General features: G+C 39.7%; 1 protein-coding gene across 6 annotated transcripts in view; it reads right to left on the bottom strand.

Moving 5' to 3' along the window:
* jupb (junction plakoglobin b) overlaps positions 1-22,984 on the bottom strand; it is a 120,115-nt gene that overhangs the window by 15,712 nt on the left and 81,419 nt on the right. For all 6 annotated transcript variants that reach the window (XM_063471044.1, XM_063471045.1, XM_063471043.1 and 3 more), the window contains 7 exons: positions 20,379-20,632; positions 20,047-20,285; positions 15,165-15,366; positions 14,932-15,076; positions 14,745-14,848; positions 13,717-13,836; positions 10,515-10,733 (listed from right to left, as the gene is read on the bottom strand). In XM_063471044.1, the coding sequence (XP_063327114.1) occupies positions 10,515-10,733; positions 13,717-13,836; positions 14,745-14,848; positions 14,932-15,076; positions 15,165-15,366; positions 20,047-20,285; positions 20,379-20,632 (1,283 nt within the window). The remainder of the gene's footprint in view (positions 1-10,514; positions 10,734-13,716; positions 13,837-14,744; positions 14,849-14,931; positions 15,077-15,164; positions 15,367-20,046; positions 20,286-20,378; positions 20,633-22,984) is intronic.

Below are 22,984 nucleotides of genomic sequence, written 5' to 3'. Positions count from 1 at the left end.
TTTACCTTCATATTTTATCATAGTAGGCAGTTGCTGAAATTTGGAGAATCACAGCATTTTAAATTTGGTCAGTTGTAGCTCTGCACTGCCTATTGGGCAGTACTCAGGATCAGAGAATGCACTTTTACACAGCTGATCTAGACTTCCAGTATCCAGACACAGATCACATACCTCACTTCCTAAAAATAAACCTGAATTGAGTTGGCAATGCTGTCTGACTGAGCATCAGAAGTGCAACCAGCACTTCTTTGCTTGTGTGTGTGTTTCTCTGTGTACTGAATAATGTGTGTACCACTATTATTTGGGTATTAAAGCTGCGACATCCAAAAGCCCCACTGCTGCACTGTGAGTGTGCTTGCTACCAGAAATACTCACTATGACGTTAAATGTGGATTGATTGTAGAAAACAGTCCAAATAGTGCAGTGAACAATTATGCAATATATTACCTTATTTATTTATTTGTATTCTTATGTCCGACTGTTTTATGGAATTCCTGAAAATATTGATCTTTTAGTGTGTGTTCAGATGCAGTGGTGATTTGAGATAAATTCTAATATCAGCATTCCCACTGGTGGCATAGATGAAAATCTAATAGTAAAATATACTTCACTGTTACTGTTCACTGTTACAACATACTGTTTTTATCGCGTATTAGGACTCCACACTGATTTTCAATTGGTTACAATTTTTTATTGTTTTCACTTTTTGACTGGCACCTTCTTTAGATACAACTAAAAATGCTCAGTCTGCTGTTGCAGCATTTATAATCAGTGGGCATTTGTATTGTGTTGCAGTAGAAAACAATTTTGCAATCCAGTGTGACCTCTTACCAGTGATGGGAATAACGGCGTTAATAACGGCGTTACTTTTTTCAGTAACGAGTAATCTAACTAATTACTATTTCTATTGTTACAATGCCGTTACCGTTACTAAGAAGAAAATGCGGTGCGGTCGCATTACTATTTTTCAACAAACAGACGGCTGAAGCCGTCTTCCGCTTACCACATCTTATATCAGTTGTACGGAAGTAGCTGTCTACGTAAGTAATCTGGGCGCTACAGCTTTAAGCAACTGCGCGCGCTCCCGTGGACGGCAATCACAGACGATCACTTTTTGGCACAACACCTGGAGCTAAGGGGGCAAAACAATCGCATGAGTGCTGCTGTTTGACTGAGGAAGAATAAAGTAGTCGTGGTAAGCCAATCACATGACCACTTTAAGATGACAAAGCAACAAGGTGCCAGTTTTTAAATTGTGTTGATAGGCCACGTAAAACCAGAGTCATGATAAACAATATATACGCGGCGTTTTCTCCTCAATAGTTTCGTCACGTTTACTGTCTAAGGAGCAAGCACTCTCTGCTTATAAGCAAAACAAAACAAAACAAAACAAATAACAGCCCGTTTGTGTTGGTGGAAAAATGCAACATGCCAACCAATCAAAAAATGATACGGCAACATGACATTTGGTTGTTTAAGAAGAGGGGGAAGTTTTTGAAGTGTGTTGTCTTGTGTAGTTAGTGTGTAGTGTAGTGGATAGTTTTGTGTTGTGTGTCAGAACAATGAGGCGACTGCTGAATGAAAACAGGAGTGATGCTGTCAGGCCTGCAGGTATCAGGCTGTGATGTTCTCGTTTATAGTGGACAGAAATTATTTTTCTTGGAGTGGAACAAATAATTTGTGTGGCATCTTATTGAAAGCAGAACACCTGATTGCTATGTAAATAGTTTGAAATGGTTATTAAAAAAAGAGGGTACAAGGTAAATGGCTGCAAATAACTTGTGCATATGATTTTAAAATTGACAATTTATATTTGCATTTAAAGTCATGAAATATGATTCAATAAACACGTTTGTGGTTGTTACAGTAAAAAATATAATTTTTTCTACTCGGATTTATGTTTTTTTGTCTGATTTTAGATCGATTGTGTTAATACAGTATGTCAAAATGAAAACATAACTGTAAATTCAGACACACGATGTTGTGCTGAAAAGGATGATACCAAACAAGGCAAAGTAAATAGTTTTTAAAGGTGAAATGTAGAAGGAAAATCAAAAGTAGTTAAAAATGGCCAATTATACCCTGGACCCCATGGTTAAACTTTTCTTTTTTTTTTTGAAAAGTAACACAATAGTTACTTTTCAAGTAATTAATTACTTTTAGAATCTTGTAACTCAGTTACTAACTCAGTTACTTTTTTGAAGAAGTAACTAGTAACTATAATTAATTACTTTTTCAAAGTAACTTGCCCAGCACTGCCTCTTACATACAGGTGGAACTCAATGTCAGATTGAGAAAGGTAAAGGGATCATATAAAACAACATTAAAAAATCTGGAATGGTATGAAAAATTATCAGAGGATGCAGGAATGGTGCTCTAGATGGGGACGCGGTGTGAGCAAATCTGTTGTTGTTTTTGTTGTTTTAACAGATTTGATAACATTGTCACTGCCAGTAATGCCTGGCCTAGTGGCACTTCCCCCCAACTATCTGAGATACACAAACCGTCCTCATTTCCCCCACGATGCACAGAAGCATCCTCACTCCCTGACAGCTTCCAGGTCCTCGGGACTCCTCCAATATTATGGTGGACCATAACATCTTATTATTAAGACTTGAGCACACTGTGGGTATTAGAGGCACTGCCCTTGACTGGTTTAAATCATACCTCGCTGACAGGTCCTTTTCGGTTAACTTGGGCACCTTCTCCTCTTCCTCTGCACCGGTCTGTTGCGGTGTACCTCAAGGATCAGTTTTAGGCCCTATTCTTTTCTCATTGTATTTGCTCCCTCTAGGTGCAGTCTTTGAAAAATACAATATCGCCTTTCACTGTTACGCAGATGACATACAGATCTATTTTGAACTTACTAATGACCTTGCTGTGTCTCTGCATTACTTTCGAGAATGCATGCGTGAGGTCAAAGAATGGTTCCTGAGTAATTCCCTTGTCTTAAACGATAAGAAGACTGAGATTGTGATGTTCGACAGTAAAATCCCTCGTGTCCAACTTCGTGCTGCTTTGGGTCCCTTTGCTAGCTCTTCCTGTGACTATGTCAGTAACTTAGGTGTATTGCTGGATAGCTTGCTCAAACTCGATAAGCAAGTGTCTGCTGTAGTGAGATCTAGCTTCCACCAACTGCACCTTATCTCTAAGGCTAGGCATTATGTTCCGCATGAGGACCTAGAGAAGGTTATTCACGCTTTTGTGACCTCCAGGTTGGATTATTGTAATTCCCTGTACTTCGGTCTTCCCTCTTCTCTTCTCCTTAGACTGCAAACAGTCCGAAATGCGGAGGCCCGCCTCCTGACTGGTACCAGGAAATTCTCCTCTATTACTCCTGTTCTAGCTGGCTTGCACTGGCTGCCCATAAAGTACCATATTCAATTTAAAATATTACTCCTTACGTTCAAAACTATTAATAAATTAGCGCCGAGTTATCTTAGTGAACTTCTCAGGCCACATACTCCTGCTAGAACACTTAGATCTGCTAATCAACTACTTTTAATGCAACCTAGATCTCGGCTGAAGTCTCGGGGTGACCGTTCGTTTGCTCTGGCTGACGGTACTATGGAATAACCTTCTCGCTATCCGCGCCTCTGATTCTATTGCACTATTTAAATCACGACTAAAGACCCACTTATTCAATCTTGCCTTTCCTTCTAGTTAACATTTCACTTATGATTCTTCATTATGCACTTTTATGCTCATTTTAATTCCTTGTTTGTTCTCTATCTGCTGCTTCTCCTATGTATCAGTGACAGTTATCTGCTTGCATACCTAGTACTTGCTTTGGTCCTATTTCTATTTCTATTATCTTCCTTTTATTCTCTATGTTACTTGTTAAGCACCTTGGTATACCCTTGGTTTTAAGTGTGCTTTATAAATAAAGTTTATTATTATTATTAATATAACCTTACATCAGGTCAGAAGAGACCTTCAGAGATTCCAATCTAATATAGTCCCAACGGAACGTTTAGGGCATATTTTGTCAAACTGGGTGTGCCTCTTCAATGTGTCTGCGAGCCAATAACCCAAAGATTACTATGTGAGACTTCAAAGCCTACTCCTAAACCATCCCAGTGAGCTGAATCATGAGGACCCTGGAAAAGTTACTGTTACATTTTTTAAAACCTTATTTCTGCCATTCACCACACCCCTGCTTTCATTTACAAGGAGAAGGTGAGTGTAGAAGACAACATTTTGTCTGCTATATAGGGCATATACTCTGGATAAAGGGAGTAGTACTGTAGTGTAAAGTCATGTTTTTTGTTTTTCTTCAGCACTATCCAACCACTCACACTGGGAGACAAACTGACTGAGATGAGGACAGTATCCAGATAATAGACTAGCTCATTGGGAAACCACAGCCCATCAGGCTGAGGGACCGTTCTTTGAAACTAGTGGTCAACAGTACAGATGTATTCCAGAGAACTGTGTTTAATCTAATTCACCCTTTATACTTCAGGCTTCAAATGCAAAGTCTTGCCAGACACAGACATTTTCAGATGACTCTCCAGTTGTGTAGTGTACTGGGGATGGGCAGCAGGGGTAGTACCTGGTAAATCCCTTTCTGTTATTCTGTTACAAATATTAATTCCTGTGTGACTACTCGTTTCTTTTCTTCTTAACAACCTACTGGATACATTGATTGGTAAATATATACCCCAAAGGTTGGGTGTGAGTAAAGCCCGGCATACAGTCGCGTTATTCAGCTCCTGCTCAAACTGTACGATTAAATCGCAGGGGTTAGAAATTCTTAGGTCACGATGCAGGGTCTCACACTATACGGCCCGATGCTCTGATGCGTCTCACGTGCTCACAGACACACACACCACCACCATTAACTTCGAAAAGGCTCAGATGAGCTTGCCAAAGTTCTACAAGTTGTGCCTCCATCGCTTGTGTCCAGATCACACTCTGCACTGCCGTGCTGCTCCGTCTTTCCACTTCCATTTCTGTGTTTGTGCGTGCGCAGTGTGAGAGGCTGCGTTGACACCCTCACAAACTCTCACAGTGTATGCCCAGCTTTAGAAGAGAAAGAGGAATTACCATGTAAGATGAAATGGTAGAGAGTATTCCTGTGGGGGAAAGAGTGATGACTGATGGGGATTTCAATGGACATACAGACGAGGGGAACTGAGATAATGAAGGAGAGTTGTGTGGGTATGGGGCTGAGAAGGGGAAATGTGGATTTCAGTCATTTTTATTGGCCCAATATCACAGCATGTCAATTTCACACATTGCTTCTCCAAAGTGGGTAATGTACACACATGCAGAAGTAGCAGTAACAGCAGAGGGAGACATTTTATTTCAAACCAACATGGAAATAATCATGGTAAAGCATTATTAGCATATTTACATGTAAATACATATTAGCCGTCTAGCTTATTCATTTCTGGTGGCTAAGGACTCTGGAATGTACTTCCTAAGTTTTTTGCTCACTACAGACTTCTTGGCTTTAAATATATTGTCTCCCCCTGCTAATAATGCAGTTTCTACATGCAGTAATGCAACTTCTGCATACAACTCCATTTTATGTTTTGGAGTGTATGTATGTATTTTCATACATAGTGTCCCAGAAGTTAATTGCATGGTTAACTGATGAGCAACTGTTGAATTTTTTTAATAGCCTTTCCTGTAATTTTAAATATGACGCTCAGAGAAATGACAAGGCATGCAAGGGTTGTCACCCTTGGCTAAAAAAAACAAAACTATCAGGCAATCAGAGACGACTTATGGACCTCAGGTTCCATCCAAGGGCATACAGTAAAAGAAGATCTACACTTGTAAGATTTGTACTTTTGACTTTTAATCAACTTTAAAGTTAACAGCCATTAAAGGAAGCTCAAACAGGACTCCTGTTTGAATGGAAGTCATAGAACAAGGCTGGGGAGCTTATCCAGGAGATGGCCCCTGACGCCTGGGAAACAGCATGTGACTGCATTTAAGAAAGGGAGTGTTTCTAAAAATAGAATCTCCTGGTATAAAATTGTTTGGGGAAAAAGACAGGAAGAAGATGATGAAGGTTTTGTTTGGCGAGAAGAGCATGATCCTCATTATGTGCCTACAGAGACACATGCAGGTAGCAGCATCAGACCTGTGGAGAGGATTCCCTGCCAGAGGAAGTTGTGGAATGTAATGATGCCCAATTATTTGCTTTTATGGAGAGGCGATCAGTCAAGCATTTTCAGCAACCAGGAAGGAAAGTTGCACTGTCAGCGATTCAGCAACTCAGAATGGTTCTCAGTAGATTAATTTATAATTAACAATATATCAGTATGCTGCTGGAACAGAATAGTGCAAAAGTAACATGACGAAACTCTGTTTAGACAGTGAATGGACTGATTCCTATACCGGACTTTTCTACTCTCACGGAGTACTCAAAGTGCTCTATACAACATGCCACAGTCACCCAATCACTTTCTCTAAACTGAGTGCTTCCTAACTACATTCATACACATTCACACTCTGATGGATGCATCGGAGAGCAACTTGGGTTAGTATCTTGCCCATGGATACTTAACATGCAGACTGGAGGAGCCAGGGATCGAACCACTAACCTTCCGATCAATAGGTGACCTGCTCTAGCTCCTGAGCTTTCCTTTGGCAAACATGAGTAAACCCTCACTAGGTTTCGGATAAAGTGTACACTTACAAACCTGTCAAACCTGCATTTGAAACGTTGGCTACCATAGCAGTACAGTATTACAGTCCATTTTTATGGACTACCAAATTTTCATTACTACATGTTTCAAAATTGATCAAACCAAAATTTCTAGACAGTGAATCTCAGTGAACTGAACTTTGGAAATACCTACTAGGGTAACAGAGTTTTTAAATTTCAGCACCCCTAAGTTGTTATCAAAATGTATAAGTTATTATTAAAAATCAATAATTCTCCCTCCAAACCACAAAGTGGGAGTGAAATCTTTCCATCAATCCAGATCAAAACTTCTAGACACAAATGTTTAAGTACTTTCAAAATGACTTAAAACCCCAACTTACAACTCATACAATACAAAAATCTCCACAGAATACACGATACAGGACAAAGGATGTTCCTAATGGGTCTTGCAGACACAAAAATATGCACCCACTGCACGGGCAATTCCATTGAGAACTATATGCATGTTATGTGGTCTTGTATACCTGTCCATATTACATTCTATGACAAATACTCTCTCACACACACACACACACACAGACACACACACACACCAAAATTGTATATTTGCTTGTGTAGCGCTCTATAATTTGTCTTTTAGGTGCTGTATATCATTTGAGTGCACTTTATTACAAGGCAGCAGATGGAGACCCAGCATGTCTGTTTACTTCACCCTCGACTTTCCCCCCACCTCCATTCTTTTCTCTCTCTTTTTCCTATTTCTCACTTTCTTCTTATTTTTTGCCAATCTGGCCTTTACCCCATCTGCTATCCACTACACAATAATATAAATTATAAAATACAGTAAATAAATAAAAGTGTACACAGAGTGTACGGTGCTTGTCTTGGGAAAGCACATATGTCTGACAGTACAAAGAATTCATACTATAATTCTGCTTGCTGCAACTGCTGGACAGGACAGGTTAAAAAATAATAAGAAATAAAAACATTTTATTTTTCAACTCACTTTTGTCTTCCTTCTGCTTCTCTCATTCCAAAGGTGCAGCACCAGTCTACAGGTCAAGCCTATTAACTGCTTTACACAGGCATCCAGATCTGATCACAAGCTGTTTATAAAGTGGGGTCATGATAGAAGTCCCACTCTGAGTGACAGTCTCTGATATAGCTGTTTTGTCAGAGTGAGTCTCGGTCACTGTATTCTCATCAGTTGCTGCGGGCCTGGGGTATCTGCCCAGGTTGCAGGTGACGACAATTCAGAAGAGACACCCTCTTCTGGGACAACTACTGCCATCAACCATGACCTCCTTTTATATACTTACATATATATTTAATTTCTTTTTTAGATTTTTTACTTTTAGATTTAGATTAATTTATTTATATTGTATTACTCAGATGGCAAATCAATGCACAAAAATCCCATTCTGATGTGCACTAACTGGTGTGTGTTATAAATGAGAATAAAGTAACTATTCTATTCACTTGTGCTGAGCTAACACTTGTGGTTGAGCAGGGAGTAGTCCTATTGCTCAATAAGGCTGTGGATATGTCTTTGCATTTAGTCAGGCCATTGTGTCTCAGGAATTTGATGAATGATTTCATCTCAGACCTTGGCGCTACTTAGGACATGTCCATCACATTCAGACGGCTCTGATTTCACTTGAACAAAACAAAAGCACTCACTTCCATTGGTATTTTGCTTATGTGTTAAGTCTATGCTGTTTTGGGGAGTTTCATGAAAGACCGCAGTTCTGCGTTGGCTCTGTTGCCATTCTGATTTGCTGGTGGACACAGGAATCTACCACTAGCAACATAGCATGCCACATCACTGTGTGTTCCAGTCTCTGTGAAAGTGTTAGCTACGGGCTATGTGACAGGGTGTCTGCAACGATAAGAGTATTTCCCAGGACATGCTCCAATACTGGACTGAATCCCAGGAGCCTCATGAGAAGATGCTGGTACCATAGTGGCACATTGTCCAAGCTGTGTTTGTTAACGAGAGGTACCAGCGACTCGTTGTCTGTTACACATTTTAAACTGAGCCGGGCAACTAAACTGTCAGACTCTTTGCATACCCATACACCCACCAAACTGAACGTACTGAACGTAGCATGTTCTGCTCATTACTCAGATCTCAGGAGCTGGTCTGCAACCTGTTGCTATTCACCTGTTTCCTGCTGCTGATGCCAACCCACAGGCTATGGGAAATCTAAAAGGAGTTGGAGAACTTGCCTAGCTGGGTTTTTTTGTTACAATGTGCGCTAGCTTTGGGTTGCTCATCCTGCTCTTTCCCTAATGATGCCACTAAGCTGTCCAATGCAATCAGGGGAAAAGCGCTGGGTGGGCTGAGGTTTTTTCATTTATCATTCCATTTCTACCTTCCCATATGAATGAGCTGAGAAAGAAATTTGGTCATCCTATATCTGAGGGCAGTTTAGCTAAAAGATTGTTTGATCTATGCCAGGGCATCCGCAGCATAGCTGAGTTCTTAGTTAAGTTTCAAACTGTGGCCACCACAGCGAGCTAGCCAGATAATGCATTACAAGGAGTATTTCTCCAGGGTTTAAATGATCAGATGAAGGGCCAACTAGCTTTTTACAACAACATCCTTTCCCACATTGTCCATTATTCCCTCCATATAGGCTGTTAATTATCCCCTTTGGCTTACTAAAATGTAGTAGTGTCTTAATGAGTTTGGATAGACTTCATTTATGTATCAATCCTGCTCCATCTTCTTGCATAATGACTTGGAAAAGCAATTTCTTCTGCCTGCCTTTGGGTCTCACAGGTTGAACTTTTCCAGAAGAAATTAAAAGCACAGTGAACTTGTCAACATATACTGATGTACTGATGCTTCAGCTTCTTCCACAAAGGTCCACTGGCCAAAATGTAAAATATGATGGTAAAATATGATGGAGGTAGAGCAGCTGGGACCTGCTCTACCTCCTGTAGCTTAGGAGCAAGCATTTGGCAACAATGGGAAGCAATTTCTGGAAGAACCAGACTCTGGAATGAGGTTAAGGGGAGGGAAACAGTGAAAAAAAAACACTGGGGAAGAGAGCCAGAGATGAAAGTTAACTAATGATGAAATGCAGAGTGGTGTATAAACTGAGAGTGAAAAGAGGTGAAGAAGAAACACTCCAGCATGGAAAGCCCCCAGCAGCCTAGGCCTATTGCAGCTAATGCATGGCTCAGGGTCACGTGATCCAATCCTTGCTATAAGCTTTATCAAAAAGGAAAGTTTTAAGCCTAATCTTAAAAGTAGAGGGGGTGACTCTTGAATACAAACTGGGAATATGTTCTGTAGAAGACTATGTTGAAAACTAAAAGCTGTGCGTGCCACTCTACTTCTTTATACCAGAGGAAACCACAAGCAAGTCAGCATGGCCCAAAGCATGTTTGGCCCATATCCAGGAGTAAAGGTAGTTTTTTGTGTTGGGATAAAGGTCATTACTAGGAGTGGAGAAGGACCCTGTGTAAACCTCTCATAAAGATATGTAGTGCAGCTCTCCAGAGGACAATGGTGCAAGGGACTGTTGATACAAAAAGACACGGCACATATAAATCCAAAAAAGAAGGAAGCTGTTGCATTTTCTGTTATGCTGAGGAGACACTGCAATACCCTTGGCTTACCTGTCCCAGACTGGCTTCCGTTTTGTGAATATGTTGAACATCGTGAATGTGTTCAACATATGCAGTAACATGAATTTTTATGAATGGAAAACTGGACCAATGAAGGGTTGGTTAAGTATCAAAGGTGCTTTTCTCTTTTCCTTTCTGTTCCCGTCCCTTTCTTTCCTTTCGTCCAATTCTTTTGACCCATAGAGGCTAATTTAGTTACCAGCTCCAACGCATGTTATCTCTAATAGTATACATCCCTGTCTGTCCTTACCTTTACTACAGGCCAGTAGTGGGGCTGGCCCAGTAGTTTAACAATAGCTGGGATACCATAGTGCAGACGCACAGCATTCTGGGCTAGCTCGGCATCTTGGTGGCGGGAGGTGAGATGCCGCAGGGCGCAGACCGCAGGTTCAGCAACATCCTCCTTCTCCCCAGCACGAAGCACAGCATGGATCAATGCCTCCACTCCACCATACTGAGTCACCAGTGTCTGTAGGAAAACATGGGGAACAGAAGTCTGGGGTTTTTTTCACCATGAAATACAAATGTGAATCCACACATCAAAACAAAGACAAGTAAACATTAAGTTACATCACTTTGTTAAACTGACGTTCTTTAGAATTGAAATGTGTACACAGCTGAGGTGTTCATGACCACTGTGACACAATCACACAGATGAACAAACAAAATCTGTTGGCCATTTATTTAATCTGATATTTTTAATGACTTTGGTTGGCAATAAGAACTTAAGAATTTCAGGAAATATTCATAGTAGTATGTCTTCATACTACGCCAGCATGCGTAAAAATGGATTTATAAAAGCCCAGAACATCGCACCTAAGCTTCTGCATATTGTACAATATGCACTAGCTTCTGCTCATTTAGAAAATGATATTTGCCAGCAGTGTGTTTTGTGTATTTTAAAACTTGACTGCATGTCTGTGGACTGTGGGAGGAAGCCGGAGTATCCGGAGAGATCAGCCCACGCAAACACAGGGAGAACATGCAAACTCCACACAGAAACACCCTGGTCTAATGTTGGCACTCAGAACCTTCCTACTGTGAAGTAACAGTGCTAATCACCAATCATTGCGCCGCCCCACATGCTGAAATGTTCAATACCAAGAACAACTAATAAATTCTGAGCCTGTGAACAAAGACAGCAGTGTCTTTTTTAAGAAGTTGAGAAATAAAATCTGGAGCTTGTTCTGTATACTGAATTTTAAAACAAATCCTAAAAACTATTGGGAGCCAGTGTAAAGAACATAAAAAAGAAGTAATGTGAGCTTGCTTGCTACAACGTGTTAATAGTCTGGCTGCAGCATTTTCTATAGCTTGAAGGCATGAAAGAAATGATTAGTCCAAGCCGGTAAACAGGGCATTACCATTATTTAAATGCAATGACATAAATGCATGGATGATTTTTTCCAGTTCGGCTGATGAGACCATATGTCACAATTTAGAAATGTTTCTAACTGAAAGATGTGAGTCGAAGCCGTAAGACTTCGAATGCTGAACTTAGTTGAACAAACAAAAGCAAGAGCCTGAATGTTTCTAAGATATATTTCAGGAGGAGCTATAACCATGATCTCAATGTTGTTGGTGTTTAAAACAAGATCATTCCTAGAGAGCCAGTTGGTAACTTCTGTTAAACAAGACTACACTAGTGTGGACAGCCAATTCAATTCACTTATTTATACAGCGCCAAATCACAACAACAGTTGCCTCAAGGTGCTTCATATTGTAAGATAGACCCTACAACAACACACAGAAAATAGAGAAAACTCTAACAATCATATAAGCCACTATTAGCAGAGTTGGAAAAGGTACAGATATTCTGTACTGAAGTAAGAATACTACTGTTAAAAAAAATTGAAGTACTGATTCAACTTCTTTACTCAAGTAAAAGTTACAAAGTAGAGGCTCTGAAATGTACTCAAAGTGAGAAAGTAAAAAGAAGCTCTTTGGAGACATTTTTGTGCAAAGCTAACTGAACCTTGTGCTATATTAACATTAAATAAAATTAAATTAAATAATATCAGATGGGAACTGAATTCAACAAGATATCAGCAGATGTTTCACAAGTTCTCCAGGGTGATTTCCATCCTCTATACTGACACTGTTTATGATGTCTTTTTCCCAGATGATATAAAGTTGGTATGAAGGTGGAATTCAGTCAGTGGATCTAAGGATCATCAAATTCATATGAATCTCTGCTATATTTGATGTAACCTTACTCTGACTCATGAAACCACAGCCACTGTGCACCAGTCACACGTACTTTTATTTACTTAAAGACAGTTTGTTTTTTTGCTGATGTCTGTTGAGCTGATAGAAACATTGCATTTGAAATTACCTGCTACTTAAAAAAAAGTCACTCCCTTTATGATCACTCCTCTTTAGTTGGACTTGCTAGATGCCGAAGTACCACATTCTGGTGTTGTGACAAAAACAAAAAAACCCCAAAGAAAACAAAGCAAAAAAACACCACTTTTAACCCATGACTTTGGCACACACCATCTCTTTTTGTGTGACATCCTCTGGTGATTAATAAACAAACTGAATTGCCCTTCATCTGTTTAGTCTTAAATCGGGTTGATGTTTGGAGGCTCACAGTAACAAAATAATAACTTTCCCCAAATGTGCTAAAGCAAAAGTAACAAGCCTGTTTTGAAAATGTAAGAAGTAGAAAGTGCAGATATTTGTTTAAAAATGTAGGAAGTAAAAGTAAAAAGTAGTCAGGAAAAAAACTACTCAAGTAAATTACAGATACAGTTTTCAGGTATCTGTACAGTTAAGTACAAAGTATTTGTACTTTGCTACTTCCCATCTCTGCCTATGAACTAGCGCTTTGGCAACAGTGGGAAGGGAAAACTCTGCACTTCTGCACATTTTTATTTATTGGTTTACACTTATGTTACTAACCTCTTCTCAAATAACATAATTATTTTCAAAACATTTTTCTAGCTGTTTCTTACCATCCCAGTCTTTTATTGCCCTGTCCCAACTTTTGAGACATGTTGTTGCCATCAAATTCAAAATTAGCTAATATTTTTTAAGAAATAGTAAAATGTCCCAGTTTAAGCATTTGATATGTTTTCTGTGTTCTGGTTATAATAAAAAATATGAGTTCATGCATTCTGTTTTTATTTACATTTTACACAGCATCGCACCTTTTTGTTGGAACTTGCAGCGTTCTAGAAATCCTTTACTGTTACAACACTTGAAAGTGGTGGAAAGTATTCCTGACAGAAATGGTGACATCGTAGATTTTTCTTTTCTTTTACTTATCCAGTTCAGGGTTGCGTTAGGGCTGGAGCCTGTCCAGCTTACAATCTGGACAGGCCAACATACTGGATGTGTATGTGAGTGTGTGTGTGTTTGTATGCCTTAAGACATTAAAATTGTACTTGTTTACATGTTAGTTCCATGTAGTCTTGAAGGTTGTGTGTCTGCCATCTCATCATGATTACCTTGTTGCGTGAGTTATTGCATGTCAGGTTGGACAGAATGCCGGTGGCACAGGTTAACATGTTCACATCATCTGAGCCCAGCTGAGTGACCAGTATCTGCAGCAGACCATCTAATCCCTCCTACAGAGCAGAACCAATAGAGATAAAGAAATGATCAATCATAGCAGAGATGTATTGGAACAAAGTTAAAGTACAAAATGTCCTGGGATAAATACATTTCTATACATTTTATGGAGCAGGATGTCTAACCAAACAAGTATTACTAGGTTTTTTTCTAGGCATCAGTTGACTGTCGTGATGTTATTAAAACTTATATAAAATATAGTAATAGTATAGTATAGTAATCTTCTCATCTTCTCCTCCTTCTCATGTCATATTTATATTATATATATATATATATATACATATGTATATATATATATATATATATACATATATTCTGAAAATCCAAATGGATTTTTTTTCTCCTAATTGTTGATTATTCATGATTATTGCTCCATGAAGCAGTTGTGATGGCAATTGTGGAACATCAAAGTACTTTTCCTGTTCCAATCCACTGAATGAGTTAGTTTGCTAGCTGATATTTTGATAGACATTTATTACATGGTGCTTGAGGATTGTGTGTCAGTGGTGTTAATGTCATAGCTAGCAAGTTAAGAGCAACTGTTGAACTGCACTAACTGAAGTGACTTGTAAATGAAATGATACTTACATACCTTTTCTATTCTGAGCACTCAAAGTGTTGCATATCTAGAAGTTACCGTTACGATTTTGTAAAAAATGAAAATCATAGCCACAGGAAGCATCCACAAGGCCAAGATTGCACCATTTAGGGTTCTGGGTTTTATGGGGATGTGTTAATGGGATATTTTGTCTAGGAGCTTGATATTGCATTTCAAACCCCTGCTCACTACGTCACATGTGAACCAGCTTATATAAAGTTATCAGTATAACTAATGGCCAGCGATCATTTGTTTTGGCTTCTTTATCTTTAGATACACACGAGTGACTTCATGTCATCACTGTACCTGTTTGGTTGCTGCATCTGACAGATTACGGAGTGTCCACAGACAGTTCTGGATCAGACGCTGGCTAGACCCTGTAAGATGCTGCCCCAAAGCCTGCATGCCTCCTGAGCACACATGTGAACATATGGTTACAGAACATGTAGCATGTTGCGCTAAGCCCACAGTATATTCAGCAGTAGTTACATACCAGCTTCTACTATAGCTGGTTTGTTGCTGGGACAGACAGACAGCACTTTAAGAACACGACTTGTGGTCCAGAGCAGCTTCTCATAGTTGTAGTTTCTCATGATGAAAACCAAACACTCTGGACCCCCATTGGCTAGAATAATCAGCTGACAAGAAACAGGAAGTGTTGATTAGGTATTAAAGAAAATAAGTAGACCAATAGTCTCCTTTCCAGCTCCAGGGTCCTCTTCTCACCTTGCTTTCCTGGTTTCCGTAGGACAGGAGTTGCAGACAATCTGTAGTAATGGCTAAAAACTTTGGGTTGCTCTTTTTCAATAAGGGAACTATTCTCTGCAGGCCATCAGCAAGACGCACAGCCATCTTAGCTCCCTCTTGATGCAGCAGCAGGTTGTGAAGAGTGGTAATTCCGTAAAATAGGACTGATTCTACTGGTGAACTGCACAATGAAAAATGGAAAAGGATAGAGATTCCATAAAATTAACAGATTTCAAGGCACATTAGACAGTTTATGACCTTAACTGACTTCTATCAGACACAGATAACTCATTCTAAAGAAATCCCTGAGACTTGAGTTCAAGACGTTTTTTCCAATTTCCATGACTTGATAGCAGCACCATTCCCTTCATGAAGCATCTGCTATTGGTGAATTCTGCAACAGCAAAAATGATGGTAGAATACCACTTTTGGATGAAAATGCAAAATAAGGTAGTGCCCCAAAAAACACTGTGCGTAAAGGTGCTCAGATGTGTTAATATGGCTGCTGAGTAGCACGCCTTGTTTCTAGAAGCTTCTAGAAATTAACTGATGATGTTCTTTAGGTGCCACACTTGCGCGTTCTAACTTTATAGTACATGCATATGGGCCCGGTTGGAAAAACAGCCCTGATGGCTACTTTGATATCTGTTTTTATACTGTTGAATTTAAATATCTAAATCCACCAAGACTTCAGAACCATCAGCAGCACAAAGTATGGCCGCTTTGCTCAAGCAGACGTTTTTGCAGTTGCTGGTCTGGAGCATCCAGCTGTCTGTTAGCACAATGCCAAAATCTTTGCAGGAGTGCATGTCCCAGCAAACTCATCCCCAAGGTAAGACCAAGCTCCTCACAGAACTGTTTGCATTAGCTTCTCATCAAATAGTTTCCCTATCTACCACCACTGCGCTGACAGCTCAGTAATAATCAATGAAAAATGTATATAACATCAGTTTCTATTACAGCTAAATAATAATGTGTAATAGTGTAGTAACAAGATAATTTGGAAATTATTAAGCTATTACCACTCAATTACCAAAGTAATAACCAGGTAACATAATGGTAGCAACAATGTTTACAGCTGAGTAATAGCAATTATAAATAATATTAATATTATTAATATATTTGCTGGAATTAATTTTATTGGACAAAAAGGGTCCAACAACACGGGGTAATAATGTGGAAAAAAAGCTTCGGCAATGAGAGCAAAACCAGTCAGTAATAGTTGCAGAATACATTGGTAACAATATGATAACCTGCTAGCAATAAAAAGGTCATATCTGTGCATCAGACTTTTCTTTTCTTTTTGTAAGAAGGCTTTAAATGGTAATAGCCTCATAATAATGAGGTTACATTTGCTGATGTTTTAGCATAATAACAAAGTGATTAACTTAATCCTAACTTAAGTTTTCAGCATTCTGCTTTGCTTAAAAGCAATGATGTAAATATTGTGTTTATTGTTCAGGCTTGTTAAATGGAATTATGTATGTTTGGCAGTTTCTGGGTAATAAGCAGGAATCAGCGCTGCAAAATGCAAAACTGCCTGTTTCTATTCAATAACACATTAATAACATATTAAAGCAAACTTTAAAAATGTGTGATTATTACTTTAATACTATTATTATTTCTATTAATACAATCATTGATCAAAGAAAGGTTCAAGAAATGTGATGATGACCTGGAAACACGTGTGCAAAACACCTAAAAAAAATATGTTGTTAATACTAAAAATGTAATAAACATGTGTAAAACATGAATCAAAAGTTAGCTTGAAAATAATGCATGCTATTTTATCGTGGATCACAATACTATCTAAAATATCTAAAATAGTTTTTGAAAAACTTATATAATACATATGAATAGGTCAGATTTGCATGGGAAAGAATGGAGCGAGGGTAATGTTGGTTGAGTTTGTATTAAAAGGCAGAAGTAAATAGGGACATAGAAAGGAAATCTGCATGTTGATAGCATTAATGCACCAAGCAGGGCTCTCTCTGTGAAGCTCTTTTTCATTTTCTCTTCTTTAAATTCAATTTTCTTTCATTTTCTGTACAAATTAAGCTTCCAAATCAATTATGAGTGTGAAATATCCTCTTCTGTTAAGCCTGAGTGTATGGAATTATTTAGCAGCCCTGCCTGAAGGTTCTCATAATCAGTACTGCTAGCCTGTTAGCCATATCTGCTACAATTTTCTGTTGATAAACTTTGTTAAGCTCCTTGTTCCACTGGGTATGTTGGCAAAGAGGATATGGGCTACAGGATATCTATGTCAAGGAGGCAACATGCAGTAGACACTCAAATATAAAAATACCCTGTAAAGAAGGTGGAGAAAATCTTAAGCACATAAGTACTCTATGGACTTTTAAATAAGTACTATCCCTTTAACCCCTGGAAACAATTTTTTGTAAAATTTATATTATTCATGAATGCACTTCATTAAAGTGTATATATACTTACTTCTGCCGTTTGTATCTGCAATCTTATTCTTACTACCCGGGGCTTGTGACCATAAGTAAAACAGGGCACTTCCACACTCAGCTCTCTCTTCATTTAAACAGAGCGATACAGAGGTCCATCACTGCTGATGCCACAACAACTCATTTGTCGGTCTCCCGCTCCACTTGCCCCTTGCAAGTAAACAAGAACCCGAGATACTTGAATTCCTCCGTTTGGGGCAGCAACTCATTTCTGCCTTGACGTTGGCACTCTACCCTTTTTCGCCTGAGAATCTTGGAATCAGACTTGGAACAGTTGTTTCTCATTCCCGCTGTATTACACTCAGCAGCGAAATGCCCCATTGCAAGCTGGAGGTCTCCAACTGATGATGCCAAACAACAGGATTTGGTGGTTCCGCCCCTACTTGGTGTTGGCTCTCTCTGTGGTGTGGTATTATTTCCTGTTCCTGTTCCATTGGCCAAAAGTTTTAATGTGTAGCTTATCTATTTTTTTTCTTTTATAATAACTAATTTCATGGAATAATTTTCTACACCCTGCTGAATCATAATACTAACTTTGTCTTTAGGGATTTGCTACAAAAAAACACTCCAATAGAGCACTTTGCTCTCAGACTGCTGTTTACTTGTGGTTCCTAGCATATTTAAATGTCGAATGGGAGGCAGAGCCTTCAGCTTCAGCGTCCCTCTTCTGCCGAACCAGCTTCCAGTTTGGATTTGGAAGACAGGGACCCTTTCTACTTTTACGATTAGGCTTAAAACTATCATTTTTGATAAAGCATATAGTTTAGGAGCAGATCAGTGGACCATGAATCACTGTTAATTTTGGTGCAATAGGTTTGAGCTCCTGTGAGCTTTCCATGATGCACCGAGTGTTGTTTTTCACTTTGCATTTATACACCACTCTGTATTTAATGCTTAATACTTAATTATAATTAATCTCTGACTCTCTTCAACAGTCAGAGCTTTAATCTGCCTTCTTCCAATTACCCTGAACCGGTAGCGGCAGATGGCTGCCCCTCCCTAAACCTGGTTCAGCTAGAGGTGACTGTTGTTGTGAATGGATGGAATGGGTCCAACGTATTGCCTAAATGGGGAGCAAGCTCTCACTGCGGTTGCACAGTGACTGATCTTCCCATAACAATAGCCACATTAAGGTGGATAATGTTAAACTGAATATTTAACTTGAGCAGATATTTCTGCTGTCTAGCTAAATGTAATTAAATGAAAACCACTCAAATGAGTCTAGAAATTATATTTCAATAGTTTCACAAAAGACACAAACCTCAGTCTTTCAAATGACAGTACAGTACAGGACCTGACTGTGTGTGGACTTTGTCAGCCTTTCAAACATCTAGACGTCTGATTTCTGCCAGAAAACTTTACTTGTATTTCTACAGACAGGACGGTCTAGTACAATTAACATTGTTGTCTGAACGTGTGCATGCCTGCCCTTCCTTTGTTCTCAAGTCCACATTACTGTTCCAAGTTCACTTACTTCCTGTTTTATTTTGTTAGACCTTTGTCTCTTGTGCTTTTTATTTAATTTTACATCCCAGTTAGGTACAAATGTCCTCCCACGTGTCTCCTGTTGCCCTCATCAGTTTGTTTATTTATTCCCTCAGTTTGTCTTAGTTCTTTGCTATGGCCTCCCCCATTCCTCATGCGTGTGTGTGTCTGAGCTTTGTTTTTCCTTAGTTTTTTTCTTTCCTTGCTCCTGGCTGTCCCATATTTTGTACGATGTTGGGGTTTAGCATTGATGTTGCCTTTTTCTTAACTATTTTCTGTTTAGAGACAAATAGAAAAGTAAAAGAAAGTTGGTGGTTGCATTCTTAATAAGTGTTGTATTCAAAATGACCAGCAGTTTTGTTTGGTTTTTTTTACATCTTGGACTGGACATTAATAAGTCAAAGATTCATATTTAGACTATTTGTAATGGCCTTCCTCTGTGTTTTGCTTTTCGGTATGAAAGTATTTTAAGTTGCCATATGTTTGCCTTATTTATAATTGTACAAATTGTTATTTTTTATTTGTATCAATTATAATAGTAGAAATGTTCATTATTATTTCATCTTTATGTACTTCACTTCATGAACGTCCTTCCCAACCAGTTTTTCTGAAAAGCCCTTAAAACATATTTTAAGCACTGAAATGTTCAATACTTTAAAGTCCTGCTTGCAACACATGTACAAGGTTTAGATTCAAGGTAACGTTGCCAAACCACGTTGACAATGAGCATAATCATTACGTCCAGATAACAGGACACAAGTTACAATTTGCCAGATTCTGCTACCAAGTATAGCAAAGCCTCTAGTGTATAGAAGGCAGTTTGACATAATGTTTTAGCCTAAGTGCTGACAAGGCAAAATCATTGAACATAATTCTAATAACAACAATCTAAGTATTTGTACCTTAGCATTCGGACCAGTGCTGGTATCCCTCCAGCCTTGAATATGGCCAGCAGTCCCTCCCTCTGGTGCGATAGGCTGTGAAGCACACTGGCTGTGCAACGTGCCGTCTCCATGTCAGTTGCTGTCGTCATGGCACACACCACGGCAGCCACCATGGCTGGAGACTGCACCAGCACACGGAGACTGGCCTCCTTACGGGTTAGCTGGTTGACAATCATGGCCGCCTTGTTCACGACAACCTAGAAAATAAAGAAGCTAGCCATCTAAAAAAACACTGTTTCCTTGGTGTTCAACAAGCTAATCCTTAGTAATTGATTGTGTGAGCTGTGTACCGGATCCTCGTCTCCCAACAACTTGGTGAGTTCTGGCACTGCCCTCGTGGCCAGTTCAGCATCATCTTGGTAGTTTATCAGGTGGACAAGAGCTGTCTTTAGCAGCTGAGAAGGTTCAGCCAGTCGTTGCACATTGCTCTGCTGTGAGGGATCTGACTGGACAGGCATGGCTGCCTCCCCTTCTACCAGAGTCTCTGGAAACATGGCAGCCCTGACCCGCTGAGCCCGGGTAAGAGAGTACTGAGCTTCTAAATCTGTTGGAGGGAGATGGCAACAAGAGTTATGGCACTGTGTGTGTAAACTGCAAATCTCATAAACCCATATGCCATCAGTAGAAGAATTTAAAAAAGCAAATCAAATGCTCAAGCTAAAACATTTTATTTCAGGAAAAACATGAGCTCATTTTGAACTTGGTGACAAGAACACATCTCAAAGAAGTTGGGACAGGGACAACAAAAGGCTGGAAAATACTCGCAACTGCCTGTGCTACCCCTTAACCTTTTAGCAGACGTGCCTGTGGTATCAATCAACTTATCGCATTTACAGGATTTTAAAAAAAAGTTTAACGCAGGACCTCTTTGCTCTTCAAAAACGTTTCTATGGTCAGACGAATCAAAAATTGTAATTATTTTATGGAAAAGATCCTCTGGACTAAAGAAGAGAAGGTCCATCAGCAATCAGTTCAAAGTCTGCCTCCATTGTGGTAAGGGGTTGCATTAGTGTATATGCAATTACCAGTTTGTTTGGAAAGGCACCATCGATGCTCAAAGGTATATATAAAATTATTATATTATATATATTATTATATTATATAAAGGTATATATAAATTTTAGAACACCATATGCTTTCATCAAGACATATTACAGCAGGACAATGCTAAACCACATACTGGACTAAATGGCAACTGGACTGATTCTTGTATAGTGCTTTTCTACTCTCCTGGAGCACCCGAAGCGCAATTCACCACATTCACCCAAGAAAACCCATTCACACAAGCACTTCCTTCTATGCTTTTAAGTGCTCACTAACTACCAGTGTTGCCAACTTAGCGACTTTGTCGCTATATTTAGCGAGTTTTCAGACCCCCTTAGCGACTTTATTTTCTAAAAAGCGACTAGCGACAAATCTGGCAACTTTTTCTGGTGTTCTCGGAGACTTATTTATGACGACTTTTTGACATGAAAGCGCGTATCGCTCTTACTCTCAACAAGCAGCGGGTGTTGGCATGGGCACCTCGCCCGTTCCAAAGCGCTCACGGGCGGAGGATAGTCCTCCCCCAGCTGCTATCAGGGGAGGAGATGTTCACACCTATGCGTCCAAACTGCAAATGAATCGGGCATGAGCGAAGCCGCTGCTCCCGCACTGACTGTAACACAGTCAGTTCTTCTTTTACTGTTATGCTGTTTTGTGGATCACAAGGTTTAAAACTACTTATAAACACACACACACACAAAGTAACTCCACCAGAGTGCCTATTTCGGGTCACTTTTGCCGGTCCAAGCCCAGGTAAAGGAGCAGGGTTGGAATTGTGACATTAAAAAAACAATAATTGCTAAAAGAAATTTAATTTGTAGTTCTAAACAAACTCTAAATGCATTTAGGACGTTTTTTACTCACTTTATGTCTCTTCCACGATGTTATTTCTCTCTCCAACAACGTAGGTTACAATTATATTAGCATGACCAATTATGCAAATTAGGCGATGACGTCATTTAGCGACTTCTAGCGACTTTTTAGACAACCAATAGCGATTTTCAATACTGAGGAGTTGGCAACACTGCTAACTACTGGTGACCAAGATGGCGGCGCGTGAACAACGCAAGGCTCAGTGTCTCTCCAGAATCTGCTATTTAGCAGGTTTTTTATCTACTTTTAACCGGATTATTCATCCAGAATTGCTGTGCGTTGCTGACCTACAGCAGACAAGAGCTTCTGGACATCTGGACTCATAACTCCAACAGTTTTATTGCCGATCTCCGACTCATCCCAGAGATCTCCAGAACACCGGAGGCTGCCCACTCTCCCCGGCCGGGCGGAAGTGCATACAGACGGCGCCGAGAACGTAAACAAAGGCGAGGTAGGCGCAGAGGGCTACGGGCTAAGCTAAAGCTAACACCACACCGGCTGCCTTTACCCAGTATTTTCCTTGCCAATGTCCGTTCTCTGGCAAACAAAATGGATGAGATACGGCTCTCCATCACTAACAACAGACGGATTATGGACTCAAATGTCATGTTTTTCACCGAAACATGGTTGAACAACAGCTGCCCGGACAATGCTATTGAGTTAGCAGGACGCTACACACACTGAGCCAACAGGCTAGCAGATGACTCCGGCAACACCAGAGGTGGAGGTTTGTGCATTTATATTAACAATGCTTGGTGCATGAACTCCACTACTACTGAGAGTCACTGTTCACCTAATGCGGAGTTTTTAATGGTCAAATGCAGACCTTATTATCTCCCCAGAGAACTCACTTCTATCATACTCACTGCAGTGTATATCCCCCCTGACGCTAATGCTAGGTTGGCCACGAAATAACTTTCTGCAGCCATTAACAAACACCAGAATAAACACCCCGAGGCTGCTTTTATTGTTGCTGGCG

Source organism: Pelmatolapia mariae, linkage group LG4 (genome assembly GCF_036321145.2).
Source record: "Pelmatolapia mariae isolate MD_Pm_ZW linkage group LG4, Pm_UMD_F_2, whole genome shotgun sequence".
Classification (NCBI taxonomy): Eukaryota; Metazoa; Chordata; class Actinopteri; order Cichliformes; family Cichlidae; genus Pelmatolapia; species Pelmatolapia mariae.
Note: the sequence above shows the minus strand (reverse complement) of the source record. Positions and strands in the feature narration are given on the sequence as shown.